The sequence below is a fragment of the Neophocaena asiaeorientalis genome, unplaced genomic scaffold (assembly GCF_003031525.2).
Source record: "Neophocaena asiaeorientalis asiaeorientalis breed wild unplaced genomic scaffold, Neophocaena_asiaeorientalis_V1.1 scaffold230, whole genome shotgun sequence".
Classification (NCBI taxonomy): Eukaryota; Metazoa; Chordata; class Mammalia; order Artiodactyla; family Phocoenidae; genus Neophocaena; species Neophocaena asiaeorientalis.
This window is the reverse complement of record NW_020175186.1, coordinates 167,331-185,253: the sequence shown is the minus strand read 5'-3', so window position 1 is coordinate 185,253 and position 17,923 is coordinate 167,331. Positions and strand designations below refer to the sequence as shown.

Here is a 17,923-nt window from a genome sequence, read left to right as displayed (position 1 = left end):
GGAGCACAGGCTCCGGATGCGCAGGCTCAGCAGCCATGGCTCACGGGCCCAGCCGCTTCGTGGCATGTGGGATCTTCCCGGACCGGGGCACGAACCTGTGTCCCCTGCATCGGCAGGCGGACTCTCAACCACTGCGCCACCAGGGAAGCCCCCTCTTTTGGCTATTTTGAATAATGCTGCTATGAACATTGATGTACAGGTATCTCTTTGAGTCCCTGTTTTCACTTTTCTTGGGTACATACCTAGAAGTGGAATTTCTGAGTCATGTAATGATTCTGTGTTTAACATTTTGAGGAACCACTAAACTGTTTTCCACAGTGGGTGCACCATTTTACATTCCCATGAACAGTAGAGGGTTCCAATTTTTCCACATCCTCACCAACACTTATTTTCTATTTTTTATGTTTAAATATCCTACCGTTTGAAAAGTGGTATCTCATTGTGGTTTTGATTTCCATTTCCCCAATGACTAATGATGTTGAGCATCTTGTTGTGTGCTTATTGGTCCTTGTATATCTTCTTTGGAAAAAGTCTATTCAAGTCCTTTGCTCACTTTTTTTTTTTTTTTTTTTTTTTGGCGGTCCGCGGGCCTCTCACTGTTGTGGCCTCTCCCGTTGTGGAGCACAGGCTCCGGACGCGCAGGCCCAGCGGCCATGGCCCACGGGCCCAGCCGCTCCGCAGCATGTGGGATCCTCCCGGACCGGGGCACGAATCCTGTCCCCTGCATCGGCAGGCGGACTCTCAACCACTGCACCACCAGGGAAGCCCTCTCACTTTTTTTTTTTTTTTTTTTTTTGCGGTACGCGGGCCTCTCACTGCTGTGGCCTCTCCCGTTGCGGAGCACAGGCTCCGGACGCGCAGGCCCAGCGGCCATGGCCCACGGGCCCAGCCGCTCCGCAGCATGTGGGATCCTCCCGGACCGGGGCACGAATCCTGTCCCCTGCATCGGCAGGCGGACTCTCAACCACTGCGCCACCAGGGAAGCCCTCACTTTTTAAATGGAATATTTTTTGTTGTTTTTGACGTATAGGAGTTCTTTATATACTCTGGATATTAATCCCTAGTCAGATATATGATTTGCAGATTTTTTCCTCCCGTTCTGTGGATTGTCTTTTAATCTTGATAGTGTTCTTTGACGTAGTTTTGATGAAGTCCAACCAATCTATTTTTTTTCTTTTGTTACTGGTACTTTTGGTGTCATACTTTAAAAAAAATTGCCAAATTTGAAGTCATGAAAAATCTCCCCTATGATTTCTTCTCAGAGTTTTAGTTTTAGCTCTTAAATTTAAATCATTGATTCACTTTGAGTTAATTTTTAAATATGGTGTAAGATAAGGGTTCAACTTCATTTTTTTTTAAACAAGCTAGTTTTTATTTTATTTATTTATTTATTTTGGTTGTGCCGGGTCTTAGTTGCGGCACACAGGATCCTCATCGCGGCGTGCGGGATCCTTAGTTGTGGCATGTGGACTTCTTAGTTGCAGCATGAGGACTTCTCAGTTGCAGCATGAGGACTCTTAGTTTCGGCATACAAACTACTAGTTGCGGCATGCATATGGGATCCAGTTCCCTGACCAGGGATCGAACCTGAGCCCCCTGCATTGGGAATGCAGAGTCTTACCCACCGGTCCACCAGGGAAGTCCCTCAACTTCGTTTTTGTGCGTGTGGGCATCCAGTTTTTTCTAGTACCTTTTGTTGAAAAGACTCTTTTTCCATTGAGTGGTCTGGGCACCTTTGTGGACAATCAATTGGCCGTATGTGTGAGGGTTTATTTCTAGGATCTATTCTATCTGTTGGCCTAAATGTGTGTCCTTATGCTGGTAGCACACTTTTGATTACTGTAACTTTGTAGTACTTTTGAAATTGGGAAGTGTGAGCCCTCCAAATTTGTTCTTTTTCAACATTGTGGGTTTTTTTTAATTCTAGTTTTTATATTTATTTCTTGGCTGCATTGGGTCTTTGTTGCTGCGTGAGAGCTTTCTCTAGTTGCAGCGAGCGGGGGCTACTCTTCGTTGTGGTGTGTGGACTTCTCATTGCGGTGGCTTCTCTTACTGTGGCTCTAGGTGTGTGGGCTTCAGTAGTTGTGGCTTGCAGGCTCTGGAGCGCAGGCTCAGTAGTTGTGGTGCATGGGCTTAGTTGCTCCACGGCATGTGGGATCTTCCCAGGCCAGGGATCAAACCCATGTCCCCTGCACTGGCAGGTGGATTCTTAACCACTGCACCACCAGGGAAGTCCCTCGAGATAGTTTTGGCTATTTGGGGTCTCCTGAAATTCCATATGAATTTTAGTATGGGTTTTTCTATTTCTGTAAAAAATGCCGTTGGTATTTTAATAAGGATTACGTTGAATGAGCATATTATCATCTTAACAATGTTCAGTCTTCCATTCCATGAACATGGGATATCTTTCCATTTATTTAGGTCTTCTTTAATTTCTTTAAGCAATGTTATGCAGTTGTCATTTTTTTTGCGGTATGCGGGCCTCTCACTGTTGTGGCCTCTGCCGTTGCGGAGCACAGGCTACGGACGAGCAGCCTCAGCGGCCACGGCTCACGGGCCCAGCCGCTCTGCGGCATGTGGGATCTTCCCAGACCGGGGCACGAACTTGTGTCCCCTGCATCGGCAGGCGGACTCTCAACCACTGCGCCACCAGGGAAGCCCTGTTATGCAGTTTTTAATGTATAAGTTTTTTGCCTCCTTGGTTAAATTTATTCCTAAGTACTTTTTTCTGTTTGATTACTTCTGCCTGATGAGCCAACAACATTATGATAATTTACATTATCTATATCAAGCAACTATCACAACGGTAACAATAATAGCTGTTATTATTGAATGTCTACCATATGTTGGGCCCTGTTCTTGGAATTTTTCGTAATTTGTCTCTGATCCTTGAAAAACCTTTCCCATTTTATAGATGAAAAAAATTGAGACTCAGAAAGATGAAATGACTCACCAAAGACCACACAGTTAGTAAATGATAGAACCCTTGCTATTCTAGGGTTTTTGGCTCTAATATTTGTAGGCTCTTTTGCTGTACCATTCCAACATCTTCATCTTTATCATTGTTTCCTTGTAGGATGACATGCACCTGGTGATACGAAAACAGCTCTCTAGCACCGTGTTCAAGTACAAGCTCACTGGTATTATTGGTGCTGTCACTATGGCTGGCATCATAGCGGCGGACAGGTATGCATGGAAATTCTGATTTCTGTGGCTTATGGTCTATTAATCAAGTTGCTGTCTTACAAAATAAATTGTTACATTGTGTAGACATCATTGTAACAGAAGACATTAAAACCATAATAAGAGAAGTGAGCAAATGTTTGTTGCCACTTTTCCATGTTGCAGCATGTGGGATCTTTCGTTGCAGCGCGTGGGATCTTTCATTGCGGTGTGTGAACTCTTCGTTGTGGCGCGTGGGCCTCTCTCTAGTTGTGGTGCACAGGCTCCAGAGTGTGCGTGCTCAGTAGTTGCAGCATGTGGGCTGTCTGGTTGTGGCGCATGGGCTCTAGAGCACACAGACTTAGTTGCCCTGTGGCATTTGGGATCCTAGTTCCCCAACCAGGAATCGAACCCCGTCCCCTGCATTGGAAGGCAGATTCTTAATCACTGGACCACCAGGGAAGTCCCCTATGTTTCTTCTAATCTTGACAGTATATACTACATATAATTTTTACAGAATTGCGATAACAGTCATTACATTCTGATGGTTTAAAACTAGGGATTGCTAAGAAACTAAGTTCTAGAAGTGTTTCTAAAAAAGGGAAACCCTGATCTCCCTGGGATGCATTCTTCTGCATCTGCTCCAGTCCTGGGCACTAGACAATACAGGTTTCTCCACTGCTGTGTTATTCCTGTCTGGAAGACCATGTTTGATATAAATAAAGTCTTCCTGTGGCTTTTTCCCCCTTTGCACTTTGATGCCACAATTGTAACACCTAAAAGAAGCTTGGGGCTTGGTAAGTTGTTACCATTGAAAAATGAGATTGGAATTTAGTTCGTGCTTCTTGGAAATGATTTGTCATGAATTTCTGGCACCTCAGGAAACATCCTTAGAGTCATCATTAGTAATCCATAGAGGCTGCATAGTATACTGGTTAAAAGTTCATTCTCTGGAGCCATACTGCTTGCCTGGGCTGAAATACTGGTTCCGTTATTTATTAGTTGAATGATCTTGGGTAAGTTACTTTACCTCTCTGTACCTTTGTATTCTCACATCTGTGAGATAAAGATATTAATAGTATTTAGTGAGATAAAGATATTAATAGTATTTACTTCATAGAGTTGTTGAGAGCATTAAATAGAACAATGCCGAGTGCTTGCCCCTATGATTTTTACTAATTTAATGTATCCTTAAAAAAATCTAAGATAACCATTGTTTGCTCTAATCCACATTTTGTATGGTCTAAATAAATACTTGGGGACTTGCTTGGTGGTCCAGTGGTTAAGACTCCATGCTCCCAATGTAGGGGGCCTGGGTTCCATCCCTGGTCAGGGAACCAGATCCCGCATGCTGCATCAAAGACCCAGTGCAGCTAAATAAATAAATATTTTAAAAACAAACAAACTTGTCTGTGCTTTCGTGCACTTTTATCTCCACCCCAATCCCAAGGAAGGCACATTTCTTAAATTTATTGCCAATTGTTACAAAATATTACAAAAATGGGTCTAAAATAATGTTTTTAGAAGTAGATCTTCCAGTTTGACCCCAGGGAGAGGAGACCTCAGCAGTGAACAGTGTACACAGGTAAGTTCTTCTCATGTAGTTGGATATGTTTATGAGTAACTGAGGAATTGCTTCTGGTCACTGTCACCTTGCCAGAAAGAAGGCTTTTTTTTTCAAAATATGTTTTCCTGAACTTATAGCTTTTGTAATTTGTACCACTCTTTTGTCCTTTAGAATCCACTGGCTTGGGTTGTATTTTAGTTCTGTATCTGTCTAATCTTCCTAATTAAATTGTAAATTCCTAGAGATCAAAAAAGGTGGGTCATGTTTGAGAGTAGCAGATTGACTGGAGCATAGGGACAAGTAAGTGTGTAATTGGAGAGTTGGAGATAAAGCTAGTTTGGAGATAGAAAACAGAGAGCTCTGAATGTGAATCAAGACATTTGGATTTAATTTTTACACAGGGGTAGTCCGTAAGGGTTTCTTAGCATAGAAATGGCATAATTCAAGCTTTGCTTTAGAGAAATTAATCAGTTTCATGTGTATGATGGATTGGAAAAGAGATGAGATTCAAAAGAGATGGATTGGTCAGGAGGCTTAGGAAAAACCTCAGGTGAGAGGTGGTGATAAGAGCTTTGCCAGTGAAATCGGAAAGGGAAAAACTTACTACTGAATGGGGTGAATGGTGTTTAATTAGGAAGCACTGGCATCCCAAGGGCTGGACCGTTCTTTCTCTTCGACTGCTCCAGGTAACCTCCTTGCTACAGTTGGTTCATTCCTGCAGTGAGCAGTCTCCTCAGGCCTCTGCACTTTATTATGATGAATTTGCCAACCTGATCCAAGGCAGAAAGCTGGCTCCACAAGTGCTGGTATGTCCAAGTATCTTTTCTTAAAGCAATGAAGCATGAGGGCTGCTTTACTATACATTCTTCAAACCCTTCTCTCTGTTGTGCTGCAAAAATAAAAAGATCTTCCTGTGAGCTCTCCCATATTCTAATTGGGAAGGCTGTTCTGACTCACTCGGCCCCAGGCCTCTCCTCTGAGGCCTCCTTCACATGATAAAAATAAGGGATGAGGATGATGAACATGTGGTTAATGATGTTGTTGAAAGCCACCATCTGTTCTGTGCCAAGGACTGTGTTAAACATTTTTCATGTATTATGTCTATTCCACATCAGGATGATGAGGTATGTATTGTTGTTATTTTCTTTTCAGAAATGAGGAAACTGAAGCTTTAGAAAGGTTAATAGTTTATTTAGGGCTTTATAGCACATATACCCTGGTCTACCCAGCCTTTTGTGTTTGTTTGTTTCCTAAAGGAATGGGCTGGGCAGACCATCTTTAATGATTTCCAGGATGCCTTTGTGGTGGACATCTGTGTTGTTCCAGAAGGGTAAGTACCGTTTACCCACTGACATGGTTGTACTGGTCAAGAAATTATGTCAGTTATGTCAATTGCTGGTGCAAACCTCAGAATGTCTTGACCTCAGCCAAGTCTAGCCCACTCCCACAACTTCCCTCCTCCCAACCCCAGTACCCCAGCACCCCCAGCTCCAGGATTGCTAAAAGATTCCCCACTTGTTCTTTCTCCTCTTTCTCACTTCTCATAACAGAGGAGATTCGTTTGTTCTAGTGGTTTCTCCCATAGACTTGCCATATCCTTGAATTGCGGTATCAGATTCTGGGTTCTCTCCACAGTGACTATCCATTTCCTGTGAAAGCTCTCTACGGACTAGAAGACTATGATAGTTGTGATGGGATTGCCATCAACCTCCTGCCACTGTTGTTCTCTCGGGACTTTGTGAAAGATGGGGGTAGACTGACTTCGCAGGAATCAGACCAAAAGTCAGTACACTTTTTCTTCTCTAAAACCTCTGTTGGTATTTTGAATGTTCATGGGGAATGCCGCAGTTCACGCAGTCTCTTGAGAACTTGATTGAAAAGGATTTCTCCCAAGACAGGTGGTATATGGATGGGCTCCTAAGAATGGGGCAGACTCCCTGTTTTCTCCCAGACCCTGGGTTTGGGATTTGCATTGAGTCATGACAGCCAACAGATATTCTGTGAGGCTGCTTTTGTTTCTGTTCCTTTTTCCCACCCATGAACATGTTTGTCTATCTCTGCCACTCTTAACACCCTCCTTCCGTCTTATCTCCGCTTCCTCCTAACACATGGACATTCAGTCTACTTACCTCTGTCTTCCTCCAATTCAGTTCATTATTTATTTGGTGAGCATCCATTACATTCCTTGTTATATGTTCTTAAAAGTAGACATTTAGGGCTTCCCTGGTGGCGCAGTGGTTGAGAGTCTGCCTGCCAGTGCAGGGGACACGGGTTCGTGCCCCGGTCCGGGAGGATCCCACATGCCGCGGAGCGGCTGGGCCCGTGGGCCATGGCCGCTGAGCCTGCACGTCCGGAGCCTGTGCTCCACAACGGGAGAGGCCACAACAGTGAGAGGCCCACGTACCACAAAAAAAAAAAAAAGTAGACATTTATTTTGGGCAAACCTCCTTAATTATAAGGTTGGGTTCCCTATAAACATGGACTAATGTGTCTATAAACCGTGGTCTAAAAATGGATTTTTCCTTCCCAGATTGGTTTCTCCATTGTGCCTGGCTCCCTACTTCCGGTTACTGAGACTTTGTGTGGACAGACAACATAATGGAAACTTGGAGGAGATTGATGGTTTATTAGGTATAGGATGAAGTTATCAGATCCTTTCTTCTTTGTAACCTTTCTTTGGTAAACTTAGGGAAGGGGCAGACTGGTACATGTGTGTGGGGGAAGGAATTTTTTAACTTCATAGAGACTTTTAGATTATATTTATTGACTGCTGCATGATATGGAAGTATTTTTGAGACTAATCAAAGCTTGACCTTCAAATACTAGTTAAAGGGGAAAGTAAGTAGAAGGAGAGCTAGCTCTAGGGGCAGCATCCATGTTCTGTTGACTTGAACTAAAGGGGATTAGAAATGTTTGTCCTTCTCTTTCAGACTGTCCTATATTCCTCACTGACCTGGAGCCTGGAGAGAGACTGGAGTCCATGTCTGTTAAAGAGCGTTCATTCATATGTTCACTTATATTTCTTACTCTCAACTGGTTCCGAGAGGTGAGCAGAGTTACTAGGACAATTCACTTACTGTCTGTAGTTTCTCTTGAAAGGAAACAGTTTCCTTGGTTCCACGAGGCTCCTTAAAAATTCTTCACCAACCACTAACCCCTGTGTGTTTCTGCGGAGGTTGTATCCTACCCTTCCCTAATCATATGCGCCTCCTGATGCAGCGAAATTAAAATACTTAGAATTCACTTACTGTTGCCCATGCTTTACTACCTCCAAGCCTTTTCATGGTAATCTACTTCTGCCTGGAATAACTTCACCTTCACCACTGTGAAAATACTGTTCCTCCTTACATCACTATGCACTTAATGTTTCGATTTAGTGAGATCAAGTGAATGATAGTTTTCACTTTCCTTTACAGTATGTTTGTGCTTAATGAAATGCACAATCGTAATGAAATATAATGAAAATGAAATGCAGAAAATGATGGTAATATCTTACATCTATATCACACTTCCTTTCTCATGCATATTATTTCTGAGAATGTTTATTCACTTGAAATATCTCTTATCCTGACAACTATATTATGATGTAGGCAGGATGGATATTATTATCCTCGTTTTACACATATGGAATTGCAGGTACAGAGAGTTCAAAGTCGTTAAAATTTATCAAACACATGTGCCAAATGCTGGGCTAGTTTCTTTATTCACATTTAATCCATACGACTGCATTCCAGTTTTATAGCTGAAGAAATAAAAGCTCAGAAAGGTTAAAGACTTGGCCAAGGTCACACAACTAGTAAGTAGCAGACTAGGATCTGTTTCACCGAAGTGTATACTTTCTAGCTATTGTGTTGTTCCACCTTATTACTTAACTAGAAATAAGTAGAACCAGGATTAGAAGTTAGATCTCCTCTATTGACCCAGAGCTTTTTCTTTACAGCGCCTTGCTGAGAACACTTTGACATTTCTCACTAGACTCACAGATGCTGTCACCAAACAACTCTTTTAGCTCTCGCTGAATAACGCAAACAAGGTTAAAATCTGAGCAGTTCACAGTGTGAGAATATAATTTTTACTTCCACAGGTTGTAAATGCCTTCTGTCGGCAAACATTACCCGAGATGAAAGTGAAGGTGCTCACCCGGTTAAAGCACATTGTAGAGCTGCAGCAACTCCTGGAAAAGCACTTGGCAGGTGAGGGAAGGGTCCTGTATTGTAGCCCTGCTGGGCAGTGGTGAGGAGATAGCAGAGTTAGCTTTTAAGCCAGACTCAGCGATAGCTGCCCCCGACTCGTGGGACAAGAAAATGGTTGCTCAACAAAAATTTTAAAAAATGAGTACATCAGACTTACCTGGTGGTGCAGTGGTTAAGAATCTGCCTGCCAACGCAGGGGACACGGATTCGAGCCCTGGTCCGGGACGATCCCACATGCCGCGGAACAGCTAAGCCCGTGTGCCACAACTACTGAGCCTGTGCTCTAGAGCCCGCGAGCCACAACTGCTGAGCCTGCATGCCACACCTACTGAAGCACACGCCTAGAGCCCATGCTCAGCAACAAGGGAAGCCACCACAATGAGAAGCCCGTGCACCGCAATGAAAAGTAGCCCCCGCTCACTGCAACTAGAGAAAGCCCGCGTGCAGCAACAAAGACCCAACACAGCCAACAATAAAGAAAGAAAGAAAGAAAGTTGAAAAAAAAAAAAATACATCCATTTTCCTCCCGTTGTTATCTCCAGGAAACCTTGGTGTTTAATACAAGATATAAAACATTGGTTGGGCTTTTTGTAAATTACATTGCTTCTTTGGATGTCAAACTTCCAGTGCCCTTTGCCTTCTTGAACATCATTATGAACCAGGAATACAGCTGAGAGGCCTCTTAATACCTTCTGGCCATTAAGAAAACTTGTCATTTTAGAGTGCTAGCTTTGGGACTTCCCTGGTGGTCCAGTGGGTAAGACTCCCTGCTCCCAATGCAGGGGGCCCAGATTTGACCCCTGGTCAGGGAACTAGATCTCACATGCATACTGCAACTAAGAAGCCCACATGACACAACTAGGAGGTCCGCTTGCTGCAGCGAAGATCCAGTGTGCTGCAACTAAGACTCGGCGCAGCCAAAAATAATTAATAAATAAATAAAAATAAAGTGCTAGCTTGATTCTCTGGGGAAAACATGGAGCCTCCCTCAGGCTCTCATCTAAATAATTGTGTGTAAAACAAACTGCTATGTGACCAAATATTGCTAATATCTTTAGATTTTAAATGTAAGTTAATTTATTTTTGGTTCTTATCTGCTTGGATGTTTTATATTGGTATAATGGTTTTACGTTGATTGATCATAATCAATTAATATGATATTCCTGTAAGTTATCTTTGGCTATTTTACTATGCCAAAATGATTAACGTCAGATGACCTGAATGCATCTTACAGGCAGTCAGCCATGCTTGGCAGTTCTGGAAACTAGTTTTTAGCTAATCGGGTGATTAGCATTCAAGTCTAATAGTGGTATATGGTTGGTATACATTGAGCTTCCTGCTGTTTGTTTCAGTCACTCCAGACTATGTTCCTCCCCTTGCAAACTTTGACTTGGAAACTTCAGAAGTAACACCTCATACCAGTACTACTGTTTCAGCAAAAATCAGAATACAAGGAAATGTAGGTGAGTATGCTCTTTTCTTCTTATTCTGTGTCTCCCTATGTGCCATGTTGAATTCACTTAGAGGTTATGCACATCAAGGCATCAGTAATTGGAGAGATTATATAATTGAACCCTTTCTTTGGCATGGTTATCAATGAACTATAATTTAGGGTTATAAAATTACCTCCTGTCTCTAGGTAGTCTTCAGCAGGTTGTTTCTTGAAGGCAGTGATATTTAGTAAACATGATTATTGATTATTTGAGTCACTTTTCTCTTCTTGAAATATAAGGAGGAAGGAAACGAAAAGCAGATGGCAACAAAACATCCTCCCCTGACCCACTTTCAAAGGAGGATAATTCAGAATGTGACCCTGCACCATCTGATAGGAGCCAGCTGGAAAAGGTATTGGAATGACTGGTATCTATGAAGGTGTGTGACAGCCCGGTGAGATTAACAAAGGGCCAGCATTATGCTATGCATTTAACAGAGAGAGGGATTAGGGAAAAGAGAGGCGAACAAACTCTCCTAGGCCTTGGAGTGATCCTCTCAGTAGCAGAGTTTGGGTTAGACTCCAAACATTTATCACTACCACACACTGTTTTTCTAATTATTTTCTTGATTATATTACTCCCTTTTTTGTACCCCAGGAGTACTTTGAATTCTCTCTTGTAGCAATTAGCAAATTCTGTCTTTGTATGTAGTTCAAGATATACTTCTTTTAGCCTCTTTCCTCTTCGGATCCCAGATTATCTCTTTCTCAATGAATTTAGATAACATGAAATGCTTCGGCATGTGGGATCTTCCCGGACCAGGGCACGAACCCATGTCCCCTGCATTGGCAGGCGGACTCTCAACCACTGCGCCACCAGGGAAGCCCATTAGTACAGTTTCTTAATACAGATACTTAATAAACAGTAGGTCCTTTTCCTGTAATTGTACCACCCACAGGGGTAGGTTTGTGAAATTGCCTAGACCACATGGATCCCAATTATTTCTGGTTTTTAGGTACTGTTTATTGAGAATTTATGTGTAACTCCTCTAATCTTCCTAAAAACTCAAGCTTAGTATTGATATTTACATTTAATAGATGAGGAAACTAAGATCCAGAGAGGATAGGTGACTTGTGTAAAGTTACACAGTTAATAAGTGCTTGAGCAAGGATTTGAAGCCAAATCTTTCTGGCCCCTAAGCTCATAGTTTTCTGTACCACACCATAGTGCCTTGATTTGTCTATATTCATCCCTAAGTGGAAACCAACTGAGTATCGATGTGTGACCTATATCCCAATATTACAATACGTGATCTGTTTCAGGAATATTTAGGGACTTTGGTAAAAGGAAGTTGGTAAAAGGATGTGATGAACTGTAACTTTTTACATAAAATAAATGCACAGTTGCAGTTTGAAATCTTCATTTAAAGTTAGATTAATATAGAAGCCTTATTCTATTGGTTTCTGGTACTTTCCTCCCAGGAGTTCAGAGGGAAAGAAGAAAAGACATCAGTATCATTACAGAATTACCACGCTTTTTTCCGAGAACTGGACCTTGAGGTCTTCTCTATTCTGCATTGTGGGCTCGTGGCCAAGTTCATCTTAGATACTGAAATGCACACTGAAGTAAGTGACAGAGCTGAGATCCCAGAACTTAATCTTATTTCAGAAAGTTCCTCAGCTCTATTCCTATTTCCAAAAGAAAACCATGACCCTGGGAGAAGTTGGACTCTGGCTTCCAAAGCCTTTATATGTGCAAGTGTGGATGAATAATCATCCTCATCATGTTGACGTTTATAAACCTAAGTTTTTCTTACAGTGCATTAGGCATTACAAAAGATCACGCTAATGATGTGATCCTTACTTTACGTTACTAATAATAACCTATTTAGATTACTTTTGTGGAGCAACACTGTTGTGATTTATAGTTACACAATGCTCTTTTCACTTTTTCGCGACATTTGTTCAGTATCCATGAGATGTTTGTTGAGGGCTTTTTTGTTTTTGATGCAAATCTAGATATTGGCAATTCAGTATTACATAAGCATGATGCTTGCCTTCAGATAGCTTATAATCTAATAAAGGAAGGAGTCAAGTAGCAGTACATGCTATATTGATGGTCTGAACCAAGTACCAGTGAAACTGAGGAGAGAATGGTATTTATAATGAAGTTGGAAGTAGAAGACATTTATACAGAGAAGGTACCTTTTGGTATGGGATTTCACCAGAGAGTAGAGTTTTTCCAGGTTAAAAAAATTTTTTTGAGAAAATGCATGGATTTTTACCATAGATTTTTCAAGAATGTAAGCTCCTTCAAAATAGAGGGTTTTTTTTTTTTCAGTCTTTCTGCGTCAGCCTGTACGTGGAGATTCTCCATAGCTGTATGTTGAGTGAAAAGTCTGAAGTGAGACTGCTTGACCCATTCTACTTATGGTAGTGTAATATAGTTATAAGGATCCTGCCCAGACTTAATAGTAGCAAAACATTAGGTGAAAGAAAATATGAAAGAATTACTTAATGAACAGAGAAAAGCAAAATTCCCTTTAATTAGTCATTTTTTTTATCCCAAGGTACTTTGGAAATGCATCACGGGTCCATAGGTGGAAGGATACACCAGAGGCATTTATTTCTAGAGCAAAAGTGTGTCTTCTAAAACTATACTGCCTCATTCGCATTTAATAATTTTAAATTTTGTTTTACTTAAGAAGTACATGACTTTTTGATTTGTTGACAGAGCACTACAGCCATTTATATGAGGTGGGGCAGAATTTCCCCCTTTCTTGGTAATGGTCAGATTCTTCACCCATTGTAAAGAGTAAACATGAAATGTGTCCCCCAGAAAGATGGCTAGGACATGCTGGGAATTACTCTTTCCTTCCTCCTTGTGATAGGCTACAGAAGTTGTGCAGCTTCAGCCCCCTGAGCTGCTTTTCTTGCTGGAAGATCTCGCCCAGAAGCTGGAGAACATGCTAACACCTTCTGTGACCAGGAGAGTCCCCTTCCTCAAGGTTAGTACAGGCAGGAGCACAGGCCCTGGCCTCTGGATTTGGAAACAAGGAGGTCTTAGTAGTGAGTAAGTTGTCACTTTCTCTGGTATTGTTTTTGGGTAGCATGGTGGTAGCCCCATTGCCAGCCCACGTTCATCTTGCTTTAGAAAGGAACTCTGAAACAGAGAAAACAGAAAAGGCACCCAAAACAGAAAATGTATTTCTAAATGCTCTGAGCATTCCTGAATCCTGTTCTTTGCTTGGGTTTTGGTTTTAACACCCTCCCAAATTAAGCCCTTGCCCAAGCCTCAGCATAGTAGTCAGCTGTCTAGAGAAGTCCAAAATCTCGAGTGTGTATCTAATGGACCAATGCACGTAGCCTCTGGGGAAGCAGTGGGATGACACAAACAACAAAATGTGTAAGTTTTAGGTATAAACGTTTAAAATTAGTATATCCAGTTACTTGATCCTTTCTTCTTATACTTAGTATTTGCTGTACATTCTTATCAGCCTAAATGATTTCTATTTTCGTGTGAGTTTTATCTCATTAGTAATTTTGGGTCTATACTTCTCAAACACTGTCTGTACTCTCTAAAAGCCAATCTCTTGGTTATTTGAAGATTGAGTGAGTTCCCTCTGTCAAAATATATCCCTAATTTCTTCTGTCCATTCTACCCAGTAGCACAAGGTTTGATTAAACTCTATAATAAACTCTTAGTTTCAGAGAAGCTATCCAACAGTTCCTTCCCTCGTAACTCTGAATTTATTGTAGAGCAAAGGAAACCGGAATATTGGATTCTCACATCTCCACCAGAGATCTGCCTCAGAAATCGCTCATCGTGTTGTTCAACTGCTGAGCCCCATGTGTAGCCATCTGGAGAACATTCACGACTATTTTCAGGTCAGAAGCCCATCTTATCATTATAGAGACTTAGAAATCGCTTAATGAACAAGAGATTTCATTTTTGGCTGAGAAATATTGAAGGAGAATGAGGGCAATTGCTGAAGCAATAGTCTTAAAAGCATTTTTCCCTTGTAGTGCTTAACTGCTAAGAATCATGGTGTAGTTGATGGACCAGGAATTAAAGGTCAGGAGTACCACATAATGTCTTCCTGCTATCAGAGGCTACTGCAGATTTTACATGGACTTTTTGCTTGGTGAGTATGTGGCAAGTACAGTAGGTAGAGATAATCACGTATGTCCTTGCTTCTATTTGACAGTCACCAAGGCACTGAGGTATAGAAAAGGAGGAAAGGGCTCCAACATTTTATGTAAATATGATGCTTATTCTTTCTGTAGTGGTTTTGTCTGCATAATTTCATTTGGTCTTGCACGCTCTGTGTCTTACGGAGTCACTATTATTAACTCATCTGAAAATCAGATGACTTGCTCTTGGCTAACCTGTAACAGATCTGGCCATCTGATTCTTAGTGAGTTTGCTGTGGCAACCTTTCCCTAATAGCAACAGAGAGACTGTCAGTTAAGAAGTTGTTATTAAACAAGTTGTAGATAAATTCCAGATTATGAGGTAAAATGCTGAAGGCTGTGTAAGCTGGGGTGTTTAGGGGTGCCTTCATGGAATCATGGGACTTCACGGGGCCCTTGGAGGGTAGATGGCTTTTTGGGAGGTAAAGGAAGAAACTGGAAAGCATGGCATGGACAAAAGTAGAAACGAGGGAGGTGTGTCCTTTAAATGCTTTTGTTCCTCAGGGCTGGGTCCTGGCCTCTCTGTTCTTATTATACAGGTTTCCTGGGCAGTCTCACCCAAGCTTAAATTCGTGCTAAAATTTAACTTCTGAGCTACAGGCATTTATCTCCAACTACCTACTCAGCACCCAGTTATAGATATGTCATTGACACCTCAGACTCATCCCATCCAAATCAAGTGTTTCTTCCTTCCCACCTCTCCTTCAGCTTTCCCTGGCTAGATAGATGGCGCCACCAGTTGTTGAGCCAGAAACCAGGAGTTATTCTTTGTTCCTTCCTCTACTGTCTACCCTTTCTCTCTCCCACATCTGATCACAGAATCCTGCTGAGTTTGTCTTCTAGATAACACCTAAATGCCCACCTGTCCTCTCCTCCTCCACTGCTTCCAGACTTCTGTCGTCTGTCACCAGGACTGGATTAGTTTCACAGTTGGTCTGTCTGCCTCCAGCTGTCCTCTTTTGGTCCCTTCTTCACACAGCAGTTAAAGCGATCTTGCCAACACCAACCCGATCTTATCCTAGCGCAACTTTGGCTTCTGATTGCCGTTAGATTTCTCTTGAGTTCAAACTCTTTTACCCAGCTTCTAAGGCCTTTTATTATCTGACTCCTGCTATTCTACTCACTGTCTTGCACTCTGCCCTCCAGCTGTACTGAATTAATTTCAGCACCCTGTATAGCTTTTATCTGGAAGGCTCCACACATACCCATCCTTAACCAGGATCCTCACCCTCCTTGATCCCCAGTCTTTTCTAACTCATCCCTGAGATCTGGATTTAAACTGTACTTCCTCAGGGGCATCTTCCTTGACCCCTAGGCCAGGTAAGTCTCTTTTCTGCCTCTCTTATCCCCACTTCTTTCCTAATACTCTTACGATAAAGAGTATCACATTTTATTATAATAATATCACATTTTATTATAATTACTTGTTGATCTGTCTTCCCTGCTGGACTGTGAGCTCCATGAAGGCAGAGACCAGCCATTGTCATATCCTCAGTACTTAAAAACAGTGCCTGACAAAGGATTTGAACAGATGCTGAAACAAGGAGATAAATGGATGGCAAATAAACACATGTGAAGATATTCAGCAGTATTAGTTGTTAAGGAAATGCAAGTAAAAATCATAGAATGGCTAAATTAAAAAGATTTACCTCGCCAAGTGCTGGCGAGGATGTAGAGTAACTGGAGCTCTCACATGCTGCTGGTGCAGCTGTACAATGGTATGGTACACCCACTTTTGAAAACTGTTTGGCAGTTCCTTAAAAAGTTAGATATGCACCTACCATACAACCCAGCCATTTCATTCCTAGTATTTATCCGAGAGAAATGAAAACATGTGTCTACACAAAGGCTTGTGAATGAATGTTTATTACAGCTGTATTTGTAATAGCCCCAAATTGGAAACAATTCAAATGTCCATCGAATAGTTAACAGATAAACAAATTGTGGTATGTTGATGTGGCAGAATACTACATTGCAACAACATGGATGAGAAAAGAATTATAGTGAAGAAAAACCAAGACCGTAAGAGTATGTAGTATTTGATTCTATTTATATAAAATTCTAGAAGAAGCATGTAATTTTGTAGTGACAGAAAACAGTTCAGTGGTTGCCTCGCATTGGGTGGGAGGATGGAAGGAGGGATGGATTACAAAGGAATACGAGGAAACTTTTGGGGGTAATAGATATGTTTATTATTTTCAGTGCCGTGGTGGTTTCATGGGTTTATATATAAGTCAGCTGATCAAATTCAGCATTTTAAATACATGCATTTTATTGTATGTCAATTACACTTTAATAAAGCCATCCCCACCCCCCACCTCCCCCCCTGAAAACCCTGCAGCCCATAAGAGGCCCTCAGAATTCATTTGTGGCAAGGAAAAGAGGCTACCACTGGTGATATGGAAATGTTTCTAGAGGAGTGAAAGATCGAGGGGGTCAGATTGTGCTGGGCCTTGAAGGTCAGGCAGAAGAATTTGAATGTTGTCCAGGGAAGCAATTTTGGAGTTTTATGATCACAGCCATGATATAGTGAAAGCAGTGTTTTACGAAAATCCTTTTGGCAGCAGCATGCAGGACAAAGGGATTGGAAAGGCAATCAAAAAGACCAGTCAAAAGATGTTGACATGATCTGTGCATGGGATGATGATAAGGGCCTGGCCTAGAGTGATGACCTTGGCTTGGAAAGGAAGGGACAACAGGAAAGATAATCTGAAGATAGAATTGTCAAGACTTGACTTAATACAGAAGAAGGAATAAGTTCTTTGCTGAACATCTACTATGGATTAGACATGGATTTAAGGAATTTCACAGTTATTCCTGTTTTTTTGGAGAAGACTGATAGTTATCTCTAAAATATAAAGATTGAAGGAGAGCTTTGTTTGCCTTGAAAATAATCCTAGGAGGACTGTTAGGTCCTTAAGGAAAGACTTTTTCAGATACACTTCAACTTCTAGTCCAATACGGCAGTGACTGAATTTCGCACTTGAGTACTTTCAGTACTTCAGTTCTCGTTTTTCTTGTTTTATCGATGGTACACACTGGAGGCCAGGATCCTCAACTGCTGTCCACGTAATCTTCCTGAAACTGAGCTAAACTACCTTTCCTTGACTTTCCCTTAGGAACGGATTTTTTCAACCTGAAAATACTAATTTACTGTACTCAGCCCTTGAGGTCCTTGCTAACCGACTGAAGCCAGGAGAGCCTGACCAAGCTTTGGAGGAGCTGCTTAGGTGGGTCAGACCACATATCCCTGAGTGTTGTCCCAAGAAACTCCTAGGAATAAGATTGGCAAGATTTCTTGGAGATAGCTTGGTATTTTCAGTGACTATTCCTCATTTATGTGAGCTTTCTCATGTGTGTATTCAGATATATCCT

General features: G+C 41.7%; 1 protein-coding gene across 1 annotated transcript in view; it reads left to right on the top strand.

Moving 5' to 3' along the window:
* FANCD2 (FA complementation group D2) overlaps positions 1 to 17,923 on the top strand; it is a 56,998-nt gene that overhangs the window by 26,768 nt on the left and 12,307 nt on the right. The window contains exons 19-33 of the mRNA XM_024764611.1: positions 3,077 to 3,186; positions 4,687 to 4,747; positions 5,416 to 5,535; positions 5,986 to 6,059; positions 6,365 to 6,511; positions 7,260 to 7,360; positions 7,660 to 7,775; positions 8,814 to 8,922; positions 10,275 to 10,385; positions 10,655 to 10,767; positions 11,837 to 11,980; positions 13,246 to 13,362; positions 14,114 to 14,242; positions 14,381 to 14,499; positions 17,668 to 17,778. Coding sequence (XP_024620379.1) covers positions 3,077 to 3,186; positions 4,687 to 4,747; positions 5,416 to 5,535; positions 5,986 to 6,059; positions 6,365 to 6,511; positions 7,260 to 7,360; positions 7,660 to 7,775; positions 8,814 to 8,922; positions 10,275 to 10,385; positions 10,655 to 10,767; positions 11,837 to 11,980; positions 13,246 to 13,362; positions 14,114 to 14,242; positions 14,381 to 14,499; positions 17,668 to 17,778 — 1,682 coding nt within the window. The remainder of the gene's footprint in view (positions 1 to 3,076; positions 3,187 to 4,686; positions 4,748 to 5,415; positions 5,536 to 5,985; positions 6,060 to 6,364; positions 6,512 to 7,259; positions 7,361 to 7,659; positions 7,776 to 8,813; positions 8,923 to 10,274; positions 10,386 to 10,654; positions 10,768 to 11,836; positions 11,981 to 13,245; positions 13,363 to 14,113; positions 14,243 to 14,380; positions 14,500 to 17,667; positions 17,779 to 17,923) is intronic.